The sequence below is a fragment of the Ischnura elegans genome, chromosome X (assembly GCF_921293095.1).
Source record: "Ischnura elegans chromosome X, ioIscEleg1.1, whole genome shotgun sequence".
Classification (NCBI taxonomy): Eukaryota; Metazoa; Arthropoda; class Insecta; order Odonata; family Coenagrionidae; genus Ischnura; species Ischnura elegans.
In genome coordinates, this window is record NC_060259.1 from 59,234,140 (window position 1) to 59,255,638 (window position 21,499).

At 37.3% G+C, this 21,499-nt stretch overlaps 1 protein-coding gene across 3 annotated transcripts; it reads left to right on the top strand.

Moving 5' to 3' along the window:
- The first annotated feature begins 344 nt into the window (after window positions 1-344).
- LOC124170487 (chloride intracellular channel exc-4) lies at window positions 345-20,226 on the top strand. Of its 3 annotated transcripts, none has more exons than XM_046549231.1 (6): window positions 345-521; window positions 8,313-8,455; window positions 9,339-9,501; window positions 9,579-9,753; window positions 12,973-13,118; window positions 18,888-20,226. In XM_046549231.1, the coding sequence occupies exons 1-6, from the start codon at window positions 453-455 to the stop codon at window positions 18,966-18,968; spliced, it is 777 nt and encodes a 258-aa protein (XP_046405187.1). In that variant the 5' UTR covers window positions 345-452; the 3' UTR covers window positions 18,969-20,226. The 3 variants fall into 3 exon arrangements, with proteins under 3 accessions (XP_046405187.1, XP_046405188.1, XP_046405189.1); XM_046549232.1 differs by having other exon boundaries at window positions 12,973-13,112; XM_046549233.1 differs by lacking the exon at window positions 345-521 and adding an exon at window positions 3,827-4,029.
- The last annotated feature ends 1,273 nt before the right edge of the window (window positions 20,227-21,499 follow it).

Here is a 21,499-nt window from a genome sequence, read left to right on the forward strand (position 1 = left end):
TAGAGATGTACCAAGTATTCTCTCGATGACCGTCAGCGTTGTCCTGAAAAAGTCATCGTACATATTACTAGACATCTCTTTTGTCCTCAATGGCCGATTCCCGTCAATCAAGATCATAAGTATGAGAAGAGAGTTTTATAAATAATACATGACTTGGCTATAAACTATTATTTGCGGCTTCAACGCATTCAAAATATTCAATTGAACATTATACCATCAAATATGCTCTGCGAATTTGAAATAAGAAGCATGAGATGTGCGCGCGCTACGAACTTTGAGTTGAGGCCACCAGGAGGCCTTCGTGTATCGCTCACTTTCGGAATTCATTTGTGCGCATTTGTCCTGCGCAGACCGAAACTGAATCTTGAGCATTTCCTTTTACACCAGCTTTTTATGGTGGTCAGTGCGAACAGTGAACTTAGTTGTGAATAATTCATTTAAAAACTAGTGATATGGCTGAAGATTCTGTCTCCAACGGAGCTTCAAATGGAGAAGTGCCGGAAATTGAATTAATTATTAAGGTAAGGTGTTATTAATACTTCTTGTCATTAGTGAAGGTGTAACCGACGTTAACCAATATTAGAAGGCATTGTTGTAAGACGAGCATCGGAGATTCTGTTGTCACTGTTTGGCATGATTCGAGTACCATCAAACTGCGACGTGTGCTGAATTGAGTTTCATATTGAGTATATGTTTACAATTACTGTTATGTTAGGTCGAGTGTGGTTTTCCCGCCCTTTGATGTCCTCAAAGTTATTTATTTATCATGTGCGTTGCTTTTACGATCGAATGTAGCTATGCATTGCATACCTGTGAATATACTTCTAATTTCACTCAGAAGTCGTGCATTATGTATCATGTCGTTTTCTGCCATTCTCGGACATTCTTTCACCCAACTTTCTCCGCTGCCCCTCCTTTCTCGGCCTTCTCCTTGTCGCGAGTTTGTATCCATGTTATATATTGCTTGCGGGAAAGTATTTCCTCTTCCTCTTGCATCTTGTTGGTTAGTCATACACTTTAGAAGGAATTTATCTTGGAAATTGAGCCTATGGTCATTCGTTCGTAAGTTCCAAGTGTTTCGGAGAAGGTACTACGTGTTAAGGAAGTGATCGAACCCATGTATCGCCTCGCTCATGAATTTTTAAATATTTATTTACGTGTGGCTGAGGTGGTGTATGATTTTTTTCTGTGGGCAGTTAGGTGATCCTTGAGACTTATGTCGTATTATACGCTTATATTATCCCATATGTTTTTTTATTGTCCTTCGTGAAAACAATGATCGGCTCAAGTCACTGGTTTACATTGTTCCGAATGTAAATAACTTTCTTTTCCTTCTTATTTGGACAAGTGATCGAACGTATTCATGTTGTGAGGATTCCTCGTAAACCTGTTCTATCATAAGGTTCCATGACCTGCTTTGGGTCATGTAGTTTTCTCTCTCACTGGTACGTAGCGTTTTCTCTTGTTCATAATACATGTGCCATAAATGTGACTGCGAATGCCTGCCTCACTCGTTCCTACCTCGGGTTGTTTAATTTGCTGCCAACCGGGTCTTTTAATTTCACTTTATGTTTTGTTTACCATTAGCTTTGCTTTTAATCATAAATATCTTCACGTGTACCGTTTGTATAGAATCTCGTGATAATTCGAAAGACAAGATAAAGTGGTTAATTTTTTCGCGATGAAGTCATCTTGGAAGGCGCATGAATAAACCTTGGGAGGTTTGACTTGGTTGCCTCTTGTTTACTCAGCATGGCAATCTCCTTAGAGCTTCGTTGGTCCTCGGACGTTTCGGTTCCCAAAAGTGTGCGATGGATCATTTGCCATTTCTTCTCGCTCATTCCTAGCCTTTCCTTCTTATTTCTCATTTATGAACGCCACCGGTGTTGCACGAAACCTTAGCTGCCAAATCTAAACCTTTGTAATTTTGTTAGTATTTAGCCCCGATCATTTACTTATTAATCGAGCTGACAAGATTATTGCTGACCGCAATTACCACGAGATTCCACCTGCTGCCCTACGTAGTCTTGGGCGTTGTCGGCGCACTTTCCTTCGTTTCCTTTGTCATCATCACTTGTTTATAAATGTGGCGTTGAGGTTTTGGGTTTTCCCTGCCGCATGAACTTCCTTCTGATTATCGACTAATCTGTGATGCCGCTTTTAGGTTGCCATCACTACCATATCTGTTCCTAGGAATTGTAAATTTCCGATGTTTTTGTTTCTTTAATTACATAGTGGACGTATGCTTCGAAGTTCTTAGTATTTTTTCGCGCTATATACCAGCTCAAATGTAATTATGGTTTCTTGCGGAACACTGTTTCAGTACCCCGTTAAAAATGTTTAATTTACCATTGTTGCATTTACGGCAACGCCCACTCCTATGATACACATCTTCTGTAGAAGTCTTGCTTTGTGAAGAAGAACGTTCTATTTGCTTTTGGCTTTATGCGCAGTCATTGGAATGGGATGAATTTATATCTATAGATATTCAAATCGAGTATTTGTTAGTTTTCAACCGAAAGGATTGGAGATTCGTTGCCCATTTCGGTGGGTGATTTAAAAACGAACGCATCCGTTTGTTTCAAATAGATATTTCAAGTATTATCTTCACTTCAGGGGGTATAATCTTTTTAGCTTCAACCCTTAAGCATCCCACTGTGAACTTCCTTGGCGCTCGGTTGTCTCACTGGTGTGATGCATCCGGGGCAAGACTTGGGATTCTCTAGAAGAATCGAGTCATCCTAATATTATGCAATCCCGTGGCCTCGCGGTTTTGATATATGGGTTGGTCGTATCTTTTCTCAAGTTTGCGATTGCCTCAACAATTCCCCCAGCGAAGGTATGAGGGTGACGTCACTCTTTGAAGTCGCGAACGGCGGCCTACGCCTCCCCTTGTACTGCCGCGTGCCCCTCCTTGGCCCATCGCCGCGCTGTCAACGTCTTCGCTCGGCGCCAGCGGCCCGCTGCCGCCGCCACCCATGCCTCGGTGTGCTCGCTGCCGACACCGCTGGCTGGGCGCTTGCGCGGGCGGTGAACGTTGCACAGAAGAGGAGAAAGGATGTCAGTGGGGCGGGAGCGCCGACCTCACCCCCGCCACATCATGCTTAATTTCGCCTTCAAGACCATGTTATGCCCATGTGAGCTACCGCCTCGTGGACTATCTAGTAATCACGCATTCACACTAATTCCTCGCGACGACCTGGAACGATCGAGACTGAATGTCATGCTTTGCTGGCGCTATCTCATATCCCGTGAATCAAGTTCACATAAGCTGGCGGAGTGTTACCTGTTTACGAGATTTCAAAAATTTTCTGGTGTAGAACGGTCCATTCTGCTGTCTTTCCGGCTTCGTGCTGTGCATCTTTCATCTTCACTCTCGTTTTCGCTTCGCGATAATTGATGCAACACTTTCACCTTGAAATTAGGGCTTGTTATGTGGCGAAGAAAAATTTAATGTCATGGATAACGTGTTATTCTTCATTTTTTTAGGGTTTACGTTTTTCCTTCACGATAAAAATAGTTTTTTCTGTGGTGACGACAATGCTATGCTTACGTGTGCGTGAATTTATTAGTATATAGTAATGAATTATTACCAGCTATGTTTTATTTTCATATAAATGATTTATTGGGCCAATAACTGAGGCAAGAAAGCTGCCATGTTGTCTACACCTGAACTAAAGTATCCGCCAACTTTTAGTTATTACTTGGAGAGCTAAATATATTCCCTCAATAGGAAGAGGCTGCTTATCTTATGTCTGCCTTTAAGTTAGTGGTCTAAAATCTGGTTTCCCTATTAAAATGATATTCTGTCTACTAGAGTTCTATTCTGGCTGCTCAAGTCTCCAATTGATTCATTATGAAGCGTCCTAAGGACGGATGGTGAAGCTAAATAGATCATCAATGATGACCAACATTGAAATATATAGATGGCATCCTGGATGTTGAAAAGCCCTATCAAGAGAGTGGGAGCGGTTATCCATGGGTTAGGAACTACAACCCGTGTACCATCAATTCCTGCCAAAAATAAGGGTAACCATTTGGACTCACGTGTGAACTTTGATTACCTTCACCTTATGCTGTCCTTGGTGTCAGTTCAAATTTCCCATTTGAGCAAATAAACATTAATTGAAATATAGAATATTTTATAGAGTTATGAGCATGGTTCCCATTAATATTTTCCGTTTAAAACTTGAATGCCTCCCAAAGTTAGCCTATATCCCTAGATATCCCTTGGTCACCACCTGCCAGGCACCCTAGAGGTGGCTCGCAAGGTAGCATGTGGATTTAAACAGATAGCATTGATCCCTTCTTCAAGATTCGTACCCTTGAATGGAGTTTGATCAGCCAGGTGTTTGCTCCCTGTACTTTCCATACCGACAAGCTGGCCCTGTTGCATGCTTCACTGCGTCTTTGTCATGATCAGGGGTGGGTAAAGGCGAGGCGACTCCTCTCTGATAAAGGTCATTCATTGGAGGTGATTTTCACTTTCCGCGGCGGTTTGGCGGCCAGAAGTAACTCTATGCGATAATGCGTCTACAGTTTGGTATGCAGAGGCAAGTGGATTTCAAACATCCACAAATTAGTTAAAAGCATTTTTTTGGAAGCTGTTGATATAACTTTCATTGGAGAGCCGCCTCCTCCGCCTGCAGTCTTTTCATTTTTTCTGAGGGGGCAGCCGCCCCTTCTCCCTTAATCTACCACAGTACTTTTATATTTTTTATTCATCGGGATTATAGAATTTTACCATTTGAATGAGTTTAGCTTATCCTTGGTTTTCACAAGCGTGCTCTTGCAGTAAGGTTTCTCAGGCATCCTCATTATAAAATCTATTAGAAGAGGCAAGAAGGGACTTCCTATAACCTTTTGGCTAAATTGAAAATAATGATTAGGATTAGATAATTGTTTGATATCTCCCAATTTTTATTTTCAAAACTTCATCCTAATGTTTCGAAGACGTTTTTAGGGAAGATTTATTTTTTGATGCCCATTCGGATGGGAAGACTTCGCGAAAGCCTTTCACAATTTGAATAGTTCTCATGTAGTTCACTTTGTTGTAAGTATAAAAGTAATTTAAGCATTGTAAAGCAAATAGATTGCAAGTGATTTTTATATCCCTTAAGTTATGAGATCGTGCGATGAATATGGAGCCCCATTGCTGGCGCATAGGTATTATCCATAGGGTTCAAGAAAGTACATGACATACAATGCATCCACTGGTAGAACCAGTACGTCCGGTAGCGAGGGTGAGAGTTGGCAGAAACTCGGTCAATTGCCCGTATGATCTACATAGTACGAAGGAGTACGGCCATTTCGAGGTCGTCATGTAGTGTTTATGCTCCGCAATTCTTGGTAGTATTATTTTCTAAGATCGCTGGAACATTTGTCCACCAGATTCCATGGTAGCATAAATTCAAGATTGCGATAACTTACATGTGGAACACTTTGCCACGATGAAGTTGGCTAATTAGTGCATTGTGGCATTTTCTTGATACTGTGCTCTTTTCTGCGCTCGCTATTCAAGGACATCTCATTATTCGCAGTCATTCTTTAAAGTTCAGTCTAAGGAATATCTAAAATGTGTATTTCGTTCGCTGTGGGATCCTTACTCGGCGAAAGTGAAAGTGCCGTTGAAAAGCGTCAGCGTTTTGAGTAGCTTAGAGATGCAGTCTGGGTACTGAGAAACTAAGAAAATCACCCGCAGACGTGTGTGGTTTTGGAGCTTTTTCGTTTAGCGTATGCGTTGCGGTTATTGCGGGTGCGTCATCGCGCGAAGAGTCAACGGATGACGCAACCCTGCAGATAAATATAAGAATTCCAGCAAAAAGTTGGAGGAGGGAAGGTGCGCTTTCTTTCGGGGGATCGCAAAGTTATGGTCGCGGGTCTTAAACTTATCGCGTTCGCGTGTATGAGCGTAGAAGATGGGAGGTATTTGAAGTCTTAGAAATATATTTATCGAAGACTGGGAACTGACGATGTCGTCATCGATTTTCCCGTCCTTATTAAAGTGTGTTTCTTGAAGCTTACGACGTAAAATCTCTCGTCAGCACTCGATGTTTCATAGAAACACAGGAAATGAATACATTTTTACTATCTTTTATGTGTTTCTTTCGTGGAAAGTAAGTTCATTTTATAGTCTAGTAGCCGCAGATATCGGCTGTTTGTAAAATGTTCTGCGTATTTATAGCCTTCGTTGTGATGCATCATCGGCTTGGAATGATTTGCCCTCGTAAAGAATTAATTTCAGTTTTTCCAAAATCGAAATATTTATTTCAACGGTACTTTTTGTAAGATTTTTTCAAAGATTGTTCACTTTCCCGGCAAACAGAACTTTTTGGAATGGGCTGAACTGTACTCTTTGATCGGCCACTGTACTTACTCCATAATATAGCGAATAGGCATTTGTTTTTAAAAACTGAAAGCATCGTGTGTGGATGTCCTCTCCCACAAATGATGTTCAAATTTTTTCATAAATGCTCCCGAAACATTAATAAAACGCGTTAACACCCAAGAGTAGGACATATTACTAAGCTGACCATTCATCATCGCTGACACCAAAGTATATAATCCCAACCCTAACCCAAGTGATGGAATAACTTCCCTTGCATTATAAATTTTAGAAATACTTACTTAGAGACTCAATTGCAATTACGTATTCTCAGGCTATCCCTCTCTGCCCTGGGATACCTGGGTAAATTGAAAAAATTGTAATCATGATCTTGTTTTTCCATTGCAAGTTAGTGTTAAATACCCTTGGTATAATAAGGGTGCAATAAAAAATACTTAATCGACCTTCCCCTCATAGAGCCTCTCAATCCATCCATGGCAATCCCTGTGGGTTATAGGGAAGTATTCCAATGAAACATAAGGGTTACACCATTGTGAAAATTGGGAGGTATCTCTAGGCCTCAATCACTTCGAAGGCCTCAAATGCAAGTAGCAAATTTCTGTTTGATAGCCAAGTGAAAAGGCTAGCGGAAAGGTGAGATGCATCTTAGGATTGTTGAATAATGATGATGAGCAAGTCGATGAATGAAAAAGTATTATACGATTTATAAGGAATGTGATGATGAAACAGCCCATTCCGTGGGGTCGCATTTGATAGAAAAATAGTCATATTGAATTAAATCAAGGATTGAATCAATTACTATCCTGTGATCGTATAACATCACTTTATATAGGCTTATTTGAGATGTTGTGATTTTACAATGCTTTTATATTTTACCATTTTCTTCAGTTAAGTTTTCAACCAAACACTTTGACATCAAGCCGATAAAGTATCTATTATTCCTTATCAGGGAAATTACCTTATTGCCACAAATGATCGTCTCTGGTAGGAAGAATGACTTAATATGAACTCCAATTATTGAAAGCAAGTTTTAGAGATACAGTATCTTCTTCATATAGTAGGTACTTTTTTTGACTTCTATATATATCCGGCATTCCCTTATAGTAATTTATGAAAATCCTGAGTCTATATTCTTTCATTATTTGGCAGCTACAATATGCTAGAGGGAATTTAAAAAAAGAAGATAAAAAAGCCAATTTATTTTTCTTTATAAATGAAAGAAAACGAATCAATTGTTTTTCATGAATACTTATGAATTTGATACTCGACAACTACAATATGAGTATGCTTAAGATTATGTAATGGAACTGCTCGAAGACATTACTTCTTAGACCGCTCTCAAATTGTTTCATAATGCAACATGATTGTAAATAACTGTGCTTGAGGGGGAATTTGACATGGTTGGTCATTTTTCCTATCAATAATTTGAGCAGAAAAAAATGATGTCCCTTTTTTATCCTATCAATTAATCATGTCCTTAAATATATGTGTGTGCTAACACATGAGCAAGTTTCCTACTTCAGTTTTAATCCCTGTGCAATGTCAGTGATTGATTGGCTAGTTTGTTGTCCATCCAAGTGGGTTTTGATTGCTTTTGGGAGGACTTGGAGGCCAGATTTTAAGCTTGATTATTCTGCTGCTTATCATGCTTTCGGTTAAACAATGCATTTAAGAAATTCCCTTGTGTTCATTCTCTTGTTTGTATACAGGTCTATCAATGATTTTGTATGTGTATGTGAACTCTCAAATTGAAAATTTTGAAGTGGTAATGGAAACTAGTAATTACTCTTCTTAGTTTCTATGCAGTTTGAAGTTCTATTCATTGGCTTTCCTCACCTCAGATTTAAATCAGCAGCCTTAAATTACCTCATCAAGTAATAATGTCATGTGTTCAGTAAAAATTTTCTATATTTCATTCTTTAGGAGAGGCTAAAGCAGAGTCACATATCTTATCTTATTGTTTCAGGCATCCACAATAGACGGAAGGAGAAAAGGTGCATGCCTATTTTGCCAAGAGTACTTCATGGACTTGTACCTTTTGGCTGAATTGAAAACAATCAGCCTAAAGGTCACCACAGTTGACATGCAAAAGCCCCCTCCAGATTTTAGGTGAGAATAATCATTGTATGACTGACTGAATAATAGATGCATTGGGTCCTCATTAGAGATATTTTTTTATTTACTATTGCCGATGAGTCCTAACACACATTGAATTTTCATCAGTTGTCAATTTACTTGTGCAGTCAAACTACTACAAAATTAAAATATTTGTACAATTTTTTGCTGAGATCTTTGCAGAATTATCTAGAATCCTCAATTTGTTTGAGTTTTTAGATTTGGTCTTTTAATATTGATGTGAATGGGGTCAAAAATTCATATTGTTTTGCCAGGTATCTCTGCATAATAAATATTCACTTTCATGGTGCACTTAATCTTGTAATTTTTATCAGAGTCTTTGGTACAAGATTGGAGGACCATGTCAAATCATGAACAGATATTTCTTTGACATGGCACTAATCTGAGCTTCATTTTTCATTCAATCCAATGCTGTATTCAGGAAGTGCAATAGCACGCTTTTTAGATCACTGAGGCCCCTCTGTGACCTTTACATTTTTCCAGAGGGCTGCAGTGGCAAGTTTGTAGAGGCTTCTTCATTTTCTGCATTTTCAGTGGAGGCATTCAATAATGAAATGTCATGCTGAATGACTCCCAGTAAAATGCGAGAATCATTTCTTTTTCTGTTTACTCTTAACACCTGCAGTTGCAATGTATCTTTTGCAGGGAAGTAACATCATCATATAGATAGTATTGCTTCATTTAAAGTTATTCTGTTAAGAATGCCTTAAGGATTATTTTGTGAATGGGAGTATTTATTTTTATAGTATTATTTCTCAGTGGTTTTAATATTTTCTGAAATAGGATGTAATTCATCATTTTTATTGTAGGTTGTATGGAGTGTGGTTCATCAGCCTATGTTTTTTCTTCTTTCTAGGACAAATTTTGAAGCAACTCCTCCCCCAATCCTTATAGACAATGGCCTGGCAGTTTTGGAGAATGAAAAGATAGAAAGACACATAATGAAAAATGTGCCTGGTGGCCATAATCTTTTTGTGCAAGATAAGGAAGTTGCTACCTTGATTGAAAATCTTTATGGTGTATGTTTTCGTTCCATTGCTCTGTTTAATAATATTTTGTGGGCGTGTCTCTTTTCTAATTTGACCTTCATTTACAGAAATTAAAGCTAATGCTGTTGAAAAAGGATGAAACTAAGATGAACAATCTGATGATGCACCTAAGAAAAATAGATGAACATATGGGAAAAAAGGGAACAAGGTTCTTGACTGGGGATACCATCTGTTGCTTTGACTGTGAACTGATGCCTAGGTTACAGCACATCAGGGTTGCAGGTAATCTTATTTTACCATGTCTTTACAGTATCTTTCCTGTCTGTTTGTCCTTCCTGGCACATTCTTGCAACTCAAATCAAAACCACTTAGCAATTGAATATCAACTTAAATTTTGCACTACAGGTTAGAACCAAATGACTATGCATTTTTATGCTATTTATAGTTCTTCAGAGCTAATATGAGCCACTGTTTTTGACATTTAAAATTTGTATGAATTGCTCATTTTCAACAATAATCTTAATGATTTAATTCTTCGCAACAAAATTGGGGGTCCTGTGGCACAATTGATAATGCTTGCTATTATGGATCAGAAGATTTCAGATTCGAATTCGGGCATTGTGGTATTTTCCTTAATTTTTCAATGCCTAAGCTTTGCACGTCTTCCATTGCTATTTATCACTTTTAATGTCTTTCATTGCAAGTTTTTGGTAGCCTTATAGGCTTCACTTTAAGAAAATGAAATTGAGGAAATAATGTTACCATAGATAAATATTTTAATCTAATAAATATATTTACTGAATAAATAATGTGCAATGAAAAGGCCAATGAGAAACATATAAAAAATATCTATATTGTGAGGCCAAGAAGTACAGAGCTTACTTGAAAGTCAGTTGGGGTCACACATTTTACTGGTGACAGCAGAAGTAATAGCTTTGAAGATAGGAGTAAGATGTTTATTTCATTAGCCCCTAAATGTCTTAGCATCATGAATACAATGCATGTAACCTCACTCATTCAAGTGCAAGGCCACAGCTTGACAGAATGACCACCTGGCTTCAAAACGAGATATTAGCGACAATACGAGCGTCTCTCCAATGGAAGGATCTGGTGCGGGAAATAAAAGGAGTCACTCTGAATAAAAAAAGCAGTGACTTTATTCCCTTTAAGAATGAACAAATATGTCCCCAGCCTCTTGGCTGATCCAGCCCAGCCAGTCGCCACGCCACAACTCAGCCCCGAGCCAAGCTAGGCATACCCTTTTAGTCTTCCCCAAGGGAAGGTCCAAAAAACCCTCTTATCTACCCCTGGACCGACATCCGGCGATCATGAGCGGGTCATCTCGTAGACTTGCACTTTGGACTAGTATGCCTATATGCCGGCTCACTCATAGCAATGGCTGCTGGATGCTAAAACAGGGAGAAAACTCGGTCCGCATGCAGGACCAGGGTGACCTTGTGTACAAAAATATCTGTGGCTCTAAGTTTATTAATCCAAGAACTGTGCATTTGTGGCCGTGTGATGCGCAATGGCAAAATCACTTGTTACTTGCCATTAGGATTTTTAATGTTTGCGAGAGTCTGGATGAAGCAATTAAGCCTCATGCTCATGTAACTGCGTCTAATTATGACTGCCTCTCGTGCAGCTTTGTGCAATGCAACTGTGAAGGGCCTTGTCCTACACCTTTGGATAGAGAAAGGGGGCAATTTTCCGGTGATTATGAGCACTTGCTAAATCAAGCTTTCATCGTAGTATGCAGTATTTAGCCTTGGAATACCTGTAATTCAAATTCTTAATGCTCCTTTTTTGGTGGGTCAAGATTTTCAACTGACATTAATGAGGAATTTTCATTAAAAAAATTATGATAATGTGTGTGATCACCATATTAACCCTATCCTGCCAGCCCTACAACAGGAAAATGTTTTCCGTGCTACGAGATATTTTAAACCTCTCTCTACAGAGCTCTTTTTTTGGGAGTAGTTACCCTGGTATTCTCGTCCCTCAGATTTGGGACCCAACTCAAAGGGCTGCCCGTCCCTTACCCCGGTCACTAGACTAGACCCTCTAACCCTATCTTAGCAAGAGTCAGGGGTCAACCTATTGCATTAACAGTGATTTTTCAACTGAATGTTGCATTTAATTTTCAATTATTTACTCTTCGAAAAGAATTGCTAACATTTTGTCAAGTATTGTGGAATTTTAAATGCATTTCTAGAGTTAATAACAGCAAAGTTAGTGAACACAAGATACTAAGACTGTAAGTCCAGAAGTCTGTCATTTTTAACCCTAAAATTTCTTTTACAAATTGTTTACACACAGAAAAAATGAAGAATTCATTTCAAAGTATAAAAAAATTGCTGTATGCAACAATAGGTTAGTTTCCTTCATCAAAGAAAACGAAAGGCATTGATTGCGATTCACTACCCACAATTAGTGTATTCATAATATACAAATTATTTGGTTTTAGAAATATTGGTTTAGATGAATGGCAAGGGTCAATTTTATCCTCATTTGAAAAAGGCCAGATTGGCGCCCATGCGATGCCACTCCACGTGACGTCACAGGGACCTAGTTTCTATACGATTAGATCGGAGTTATAGGTCGTCTGAGATTACCAATGCATGCATGAGGCACAGAGCTCAGGGAAACATGTCTTAATAATCACCTATTAAAACTGGCTAAGGTCGGAAAGTTTTCTTCATTTGATAAGGTATTAATAATCCTTATTAAAGCCAAGCGCTACCGGCTAGCATGGTACTCTGCTACCTGCTAGCATGCTGCGTCGTATCAGCACTCAGAGCCTCGCCCCAAGGTCACCTCATTTGCGGCAGGGGAACCAGAACGACGTCACACAGAGTTTTTCCCGGCATTCATAGTTACCCGTCTCGTTTTCGCATGCTTGAAAATTTTCACTTTTCATTTAATCGTGAAAAATAGATATCATCATTTAAAAATCTAAAAGCGTGAAATACGTACTCCAGGAGTAATAATCTTTCGATTTAGGCAATGAAAAAGTAATAGGAAAACCACCCTATTACATCATAGTAAAGCCATTGGCAGTATAACAACTTCCCAGCGGATTCCTTCGGTGAGGATGATCATAAATGAGTGGGAGGGTCGGGCATAATTGCCAAGGAGAAGCCGAAAGCTGCTGAGCAGCTAATCGTGCTAAGCTGGATCTCAGGCTGGGCATGAAGGCATCCAACAATTGCCACCTCAGCAGTCGCTTCCCTTCCCTCTCATCGGCTAGAGCCGACATCCGGTCGTTTGTGTCGAAAAATCTGCGACAGCTATACCTGATGTCAGGTGTTATGGGTTTAAATATTCCTGTCGGCTCCACCCAACGTTCGGTATGAAAGGGTTAACCTATTTTCTTGGAAATGAGGAGGTTTGAACTCTAGTTGTGCTTAACTTCATTTCCATAGTGATGTATTATTTCATTAACATATATTTTATAGTATTTTGAGGCATAAATTCATATTTATTTATATTTTCTTTCAGGAAAATACTTTGTAGACTTTGAGATCCCTTCGGAATTAGTCCATCTATGGCAGTATATGTATCACATGTACCAGTTAGATGCCTTTACGCAAAGCTGCCCAGCAGACCAAGATATTATCAACCATTATAAGCTGCAGCAGGTGGGGGTCAGTTCACTTAATCTTACTAATCCTCCCTAATTATAAGTTACCCCCTATTTGCTGGCAGTAATTTTCTTGAGCAACTTAGTTGTTTATAGAAATTTTAAAATGGTGGCTGCTGCTTCTAGTATAGCTGGCCAGATGTCAGGCTAACAACATTTTTCAATTTTAAATATAATATATTTCTCTTAGGTGTTAAATTGTGTTTGCTTGGTTGATGCCAAGCTCAGGAAAATCACTGCTGGTGAAGTTAAACATTATAATTAGAGATGGGTCAGTTCCGGCACACGGTTCTTGGTACTGCCTGCACTTGCCTGTAAAACCGGTATCGAGAACCGATTGCATAAAGTCGGTACTTTGGAACCGGCTCGGAATGATGGCGAGGAAATGAATTTAGCACCCAAAGCCGAAATGGTCTGCAGCGTATTCAAGGCCAAAAAGTAAATAAAAAAAATTAAAAAAACGCATGTATTACTTTGCAATTGCATGGCGTCCACGTTTTTTTCTTTTGAGAGTTGCTCACTAACATGCACATTTAAGGGTTCGTCATTTTTTTGCTCTCACCAACATTGTAACATTTCCATAGCCTTCAAACGAGCTGACTTTTTGCCTGCCGCCATCCACGGCATGGCATCGTTCTTTCAACTTACCATAGGTCTCTATGTCAAACAAGTCGAATTGCATCGTTGATGGCATTGTACCCATTTCAATCTGGCTCAGCGATGCGCCTTCTAAGCATGATATACAGACAATGCTACATTGAGGCCGTTTTCAGACAATACTACTTTTCGGCGGCCGCTGTCTCATGAAATTCAGGCAGCTTTCAGATGAGACGACTCTCTGTAACACCGTGTGCTGTGCTGTGAACGGCAGCCGGCGGAAAGTGGTCTTAAGATTGAATCATGTACATATACAGTAATTCTTCAACATACGAGCAAGATGCGTTCCGAGATGTTATTCGTAAGTTGATAAAACTATGCAAGGCATTGAAAAGTATGGTTATCCTGCAGAATGCAACATTGCATTACAATTTTGCGTTAGCTCACGGCCACTCAGTTTATCCTGTGCTCTGTAACTGTGCTCCAAGCATATTTTATGCACGCCTTCAAAATCAACATTGACCTCTACTGTTTTCAATGAATGCCTGTTCAGTACTGCAGGCAGTATTTTTTGCCAAAAAAAGAGTATATAGGTGAAAAATGTTGAATTTTTAAAGTCAAAACCTGGAGAAAGAACTAGTGGCTGCCTGATGTAATGTGAAAAATTGGTCGATCATGAATTCTTCAACAGAGCTCACCTTCTAATTAACATTTTTAGTGAAATTATTTTCGTTCACTTCTTGTGGCTGTTCATTTAAATTTGCCATTAATTCAGATAATACGAGTTCCTTCTTGAAACTGAGTAACGAGAATCGGACCGGTACCAAGAACCAAAGAAAATTAGGAAGCGACTCATTCTTAATTATAATATAATTTGAAGTGGTGGCATCATTCTCTTGTAAATATTGTAAGAAAATAATTATCTGATTGAAGGAGAATGGCACACTTTTTTCCTGTACATAAAGAATTTTATTAATTAATGAAGGTTGTGGGGGTTTGAGTGTTGTGTACATAATTGGGATGATAATTAAGTATTCTTTAATTCTTTTTGTGGTGTGTGAAACTGGTGCTACAAGTTTCAATTATTAAAGACTAGGAGTTAATCCTATTTCTAGCCTTCGCAATGATTTTCTCGAGTAATGAGTTTTCCTCAGAGATTTCCATGGAATAAATTTCACGGCATAATCTTTCAAATCTGTTCACATTCATCATTGTTTTCATGATGCTCTGAAATGAAGTTATGTGCAATAATAATCTGTACCTCTCATATAATATCTAACACTGCATATGAAATGGATTTGGAAAAGGCTGCAGTGTGATACAATATGATCAATTCTATGAGTTATCAGATGTATAGAGTACTGGCGTGAATTTTACTCATCTAATTGGTTCTCTGGTGTTCTTTGCATAGATTCTGGTTCATTTGAACATATCTTTATGTCTTATATTAATCTCATGTACAGTGATAGTGAATTTGAATGCATCTGTCAGCCAGCACCTAACTCTTGAGTAGCTCTCGGGAGTATTTATGATAAATAAACTATTGTTGCTGATCTTGGGCATACTTTAAAAATTGTTCTCTTATGAAATCGTATTGATTTCCGAAAGTGAATCTATCACCCAATTATATTTTATTATTTTCTAGCAATTGTGATGAAAATAAAGTGTAGGATATTTCTTACTGATGGTTCTGAGATATTTATTTAACATTTTTTTAATGCCATTTCAAGTTTTGCTCATTTGCATTGCATATTTAATTGGATTTTAATACTGATTCTTCAAAACTGCACAAAATATTTCTGCAGTAAATAACACAATTTAGAAAAACAAAAATGTGAGTTGTTATAATTCTTTTATTGAAATTTGTAGATACAGTAAAATTATTCTCTGGGTAGAACTACTGAGGCAGTATATTGTCATCCTATTATGCCACTGCTAGAAGTGAGGGGAAGGAAAGACCAAGTACACTTGATAGATACTTATTGAATTGAAAATAATAATTGTATCTGGGTTTTTCAAAATCAAACCTAACAAAAACTAGATGCTTTTTAAAAGCACAGCATAAAACAAGTAACTAAGTACAGTGGAACTTGATTAGTACGTTCCTCTTTAGCACGTTTTCCTCCTTCCCAGCACCATGCGATCAAAATACAGGTAAAACTGTTTGGTTAGTATGTTTTAAATAGTGATGCTTTCCGGTTAATACGCTCAATTACTTGTCATGACGCAACCCGCAAGTCGTTTCCTCATATTTTTTAAGGTGTTTAAACTTTAGAATTCATAAGTTATTTTATTATTACCAGCCATATACCCTCTTACTTTCATCCCACACTTCTCTTTGTACAAAAATGGTGCATCTAAATGAATTTCTCAAAGTGAGGGATACGTGCGTCATTGCTTGACAAGTGTTGCAGGAGCAGACGATTCGTTAGATCTCCACGTGAAGCTTAACATAAAAATTCGTGATCTTGGCACAAGAAATAGTAAATAGACTACATTAGACAATTTTTTTTTGAGTGAATTTAAACTTTAAAATATGAAAATGTGCTTGTAATAATCTTTATGTGCGCTATTAATCATCATATCAATATCGATATATCATATAACAGTCGATAGGGTTTCGTACCTAGAACGAATGCATAAGGCGGTTGCCGTGATTAATGGTAAATAAAGTTTTGCCAATATTTATGATGTTTTAAACCAACCAAATGATATACTCAGAGTTATCATATTCTCCGAGAATGCTGTGAGAAAGAAGAAATTACGTAGCTTAACTTGTCCTCCCAATCCTTTCGAGACGGCGGAGTTTTCGTCTTAGCATGACTGCTGTACTGAGCCCCAAGAGACTTCTTTCTCGAGGTACGGAACATTTTTGGAGGACATTCGTTAAGAAGGGTCTCGCGGAAGCTTTTACGACCCCTCCACGCAGGGACTTCGCATTATCTCGGACTCCGAGAGTAGTTGTGCTCCCTCCTTTCCGGGTGTACAACCATACCTGTGGCATCGGTTCGCGGTCAACTTATGTATTACTTATATGTATTTAGCACGTGGATAATTGTTGCTTGCACGTAAATGGTAGACTTTGAATTTAATTCCTCATTTTTTTCTGAGCATTGTCAAAATTTAAATGAAGTATATGGTCAACATTAACGCATTTAATGCAGCAACAATTTCCATGTTGATGTTTATACAAAACTCAAGATATAAGTTAATATTTATCATAGAAATCATTTCGTTTTTTCGTATTTATCATTTCGTTTAAAAATTGTAAACGCACCTCAAAAGACAAAGAATTCAATTCTTAGTTTATATTTCTTGAGAAAAGAACAAATATTTATTTCGAAAACTGACTGGATAAACAATTTTATGACCCTTACCGCTAAGATGGGTAATAAAAGACGAGGGATCAGGGTACCTGCTCCCGGATTCTGAGGGTGCCTGAACCCTGCAGTGTTGGGTCCCGAAACAAAGACGTCGTACACCTGCAACCGTCATAAAAGGGGGAGAGCTAGAAAATGTATATATGTATAAGGCTTTCGTTCTCTTGGTCAGGAAAATCTCAGACGGAAATATACAGCTTTCGTCTCCCGGGTCAAGAAATGTCACACGTATATTTACGTCTTAGTAGGGAAAAGGTTTAAACTTATGTATCACAAATCACGGGAGAATAATGCCATTTTTTTGTAATTGTCTCAGGGAAATCCATGAAACGTTGATTTTCATTCACATGGTACTGTTTTTGCAGTGCAGGGCTCATTTTCTTGATTTTCAATGTGGAAAGAGCTCGGGAAGACGATCTTGGGAGAACTTTCAAAAGTAACTGTAATTATGGTGACTTTTCCACAGAGTGCAATTACCCCGATTGTTATTATCTATTTGCCTGGTTAGCACGTTTTTCGGATAGTACGTTCATTTTTTGCGGTCCCTTCGGAAACCTACTAAACAAGTTCTACTGTATTCAGTTACATGCATGTGTGCAAAGTTTCATCCTTGCTATGAGTTTTTTCTTGGAGAAATGTAAATTCTCTTTAAGATGAGGTGATTCACATCAAGAAAGAAAATTATTCTTAAACAAACACGAAAATTTTAATCAATAGCTTTGTAAATTTTATCCTAATTCATGCAACTATAATTCATATTATTTAATGTTGATGATTTGAGTGTTTTATAATAGTGTTTTACAAACTGATAATTAACAAATTTTCAGTTAAGATCCAGAATACATTTTACCTATATCTTAATAATATGAATGACGAATATTTCCGGCGTTGCTACTGAAGTTATTGTGGCTGTCAATGTTGCAGTGGTCTTAAGCAATGAGCACTGTAGTGTAAAATTAATGTTTTGGACAATTCAAAGATGAGAGTTTTTAAGAAAAGTTAATTTTGGTGGTTTAAACTCAACAATTTCAGAAAATTACAATAAAAGAAATAGAATTTATTTTAAATGTCTTAACCGTAAAGTGAGCCTGAAAACTATGCAATAATTGGTTGGAGAGGCCATGTTTTTTTTAAATTTGTATTAAATTGGAAAAAAATCACAATTTTTTTGTTGGGAAATGATCCCAGAGTTAAAGATGAATAAATACTCCCATGCTATAATGTTGATAAAAATTGGAGACCCTAAGAGTTAATGGCGTGTTCTGTTGAAGTATAATGATTCGAATATGGCCAGCAAATAGTAATTAATAGAACTAGATAATTAATGGAAATTGAGCATATGAATGAATATGTGTACTAAGGTGAATATTTACAATGCTAGGTAATTTCAATTTTTCATTAATTAGGGAGTGGGAAATGTTTGGGTTACCAGTCAGCTATCTTATTTTCTCTTGAACTGTTGAGCAGGATTGATTCTAGTTTTTATTCAGTATTTTATTTGCTTGTGTAAGCCAAGGCAATAAGGGAATTGTAGTCATAATTTTTCTTTTCATAATTATCTAGGCTATTGTACATGTGTCTTTGAAAACCTCCGTGCTATTAATATTTGAGAAATCATTGCATGGCTTCATTAATATTTGAATTTCTTATCAATGCTGAATGTTGGCTTATTCTTACTTGCTATTCTGGAATGCCTATAAGATGTGATCTAAATTTTTCTTGTGTACATACTATTTACTAGAATTCTTTTTTATAAGAACGTCTTCATTAATGCCTTTTTATACAATTTGACCCAGGGCATGAAAATGAAGAAGCACGAAGAGTTGGAAACCCCGACATTCACCACTTCGATCCCAATTGAAGTTTCCATGGACTAGAAAATTGTTTATAATCCTGTCTTTTAGTTAAACTTGGAACATAAGAAAATGTTTGCGTTCTCTGACTTACAATTTTAAGGTGGGCAACACATTTGTATGTGATAACACATATGTGATGATGTGATTTAATGCCTTCTAGTTAACTGATGAATTATTGTTGGCTGATTGATGAGTGTCACAATCTGTTTGTGATTGATGGAAGCAGGTTAGCATTGTTTGTTACCATTTATGTGGCAGAAGTTGCCCCATAGTATTTTGCTTCCATTCAATGGAATGATTCTTACACTGATGAATTGATTTACTGTTGTGCCAGCAATTTTAGTTGTTCTTACCTTTTTTCTATTTTATAGCATTTATGTGGCCTAACTTATTTTTTTCCTTCTGTTCTGGTTTAACAAAAATATAGTTACAAGGATTCCTAGGTATATATGTTCGTTTTGTGCTATCATATTTAGATTCATATGATTTCTATAATAAGCCATTGAATTCAGGGCTTCATATTCTTGAATGCCAGAAACATTTCATGAATACCATTCATTGTTTATATTATTGATTTGTGATTGTAGTACATATTCATTGTAGCTAAGCTTTCACCTTTGGAAGGCTCTAATTTTGCTAATTTGATTAGTATTTATGCCAGTAAAATTTAACTGTTCCATGTACTTACATTTGGTACAGAATTTCTTTCTCAAAGGAAGAATTTTTGATGTTGGTTCCCAGCTGCAGTTACTTTTGTTTTGGCATCCAAGAAGTAAATTATTCCAGAATTGGCTAGTGAAATGAAGTTAATGTTTAGTATTTTTCTGGCTTCTAAACCAAGAGGGGTCATTGGAGGAATAATAATCCATGCTCTTTGTATACAATTTTCAATTGCCATTACCTGATGAAAGTTACATAACTTATGTAAGTATTATTCCAATTTAAGCTAATTATTCACTTCTTGCATTGTTTATGGTGTTTTGCCTTCATTAAAATTCTGAAGGTTAATTTTATTATATTTCGCCTTCCAAATTACCTGAGTTTGAGCAGGTATTGAGTTGCCTGCATATTTGTGTTCCAGCAGACATAGTTTATATTGAATTGAAAAAAAAATCTTCAAAAATGCAGACATCTATTTTCTTACTGTGGAATTATTCTTACTTTAAACATTAAAACTATTCTTGTTAGCCAAATAAATTTGCTTGTATGATAAATTGTTTATTTTTGCATCCAAATGGAAGTACATATTTTGGATTAAAGAATATTTTTATACACATTACAATCTCTTTAGAATGATGTATAAGAATTGTCATCACCCCTTTTGGTGGCAGAATTTACATCCCAGATTTGTTATAACTCAAGATTCTGCATCATCTTAGCAGTGGGATGAGCTGAAGCACCTGACTATATCACATTATTTGGAGTTCTAAATAATATTTCCAAGTTCATGTCTTAACTGCATGGGTTGTCATAATTTTACTATTATCAAATGCAGTAAAATTTTGTGGCACAATGGGAAATATAAAGGATCTAAAAATGGGGCTTTGAATGGTGTGATTTGAAATGAAACATGAATTCCAGTAAGACTGGAACTAGGCCTATCGCAAAATGTCTACTGAGGACCTGCTGAATGGAAATGTAGCTGCTTCAGCGAATTTTTAATCCTGGAATATAATGAGTTTATCTAGATAGAATTTTAATGAAGTTTTCCCAGGCTTCAAGCCAGGTACTAATAAGGCTTATTAACACATTCAATGCAGGTGCGATTTTCATGAAAGTCATCAGAATCAGCCGATAAATTTTTTTTTTTACTTTATTTGTGTTAAGTACAGTTCTTTATATATGTTTATCAATGGTTTTAATAAAAATTTTAACTATTTTTGCAAAAATTGGCACCACTTCAAGTGCTCCATATTTCAATATCGCCAGGCTCAAAAAATGTATTGACTGTATTTCAGAATAAGTACAAATGTTCACAAGTTTGCAGTATAGCCATTTGTGTTGCTTTGATGCTGAGTTTTTGTCATTGGTGTTGGGAATTATCATAAGTATAAGAGAAGACATTGACTGTGCTATGGAACAGCACGGCAGTAATGAAATCTACATACAACGACGCACCCCAGATCAAACGAAACGAGGATTTTTCGGCAAGCATAACTTATACTGGACTTACGATAAAATAAGGTTTTGATATGTATGAGAATGAATTTTTTTCCACGGCTGTTACCTTGATTTACAAGTACTTAAAACTTTTCTGCAAAATTTAATCAGAGGATTCAGAATTAGTCAAAGGAAAAAATGAAATAAGAGCTTCAATTTTATGTACTGGCGGAACAAAAGCCTTCTTCTACCAGCCACCATGGACTCAATTATACACATTCTGCCGAGTGTAATGCTCTCTTTCAATACATAATATGGTGAAAGTGCTATACAATAGGCCTAATCTTGAAAAAGGGGCCCTTAGATCTTACATTCACCGGATTTCTGGTAAAATGCAAATTATGCCTCACCATCATGTCCTGGGTCCTGGGGCATGTTATGAGAGAAATAAT

Bases quoted from the DNA above. Each gene is read 5' to 3' on its own strand.
- LOC124170487 (XM_046549231.1), top strand. From the start codon at position 453: ATGGCTGAAGATTCTGTCTCCAACGGAGCTTCAAATGGAGAAGTGCCG. The intron at 522-8,312 runs GTAAGGTGTTAT...TTATTGTTTCAG, and splicing joins AAATTGAATTAATTATTAAG to GCATCCACAATAGACGGAAG. The intron at 9,502-9,578 runs GTATGTTTTCGT...CTTCATTTACAG, and splicing joins TGATTGAAAATCTTTATGGT to AAATTAAAGCTAATGCTGTT.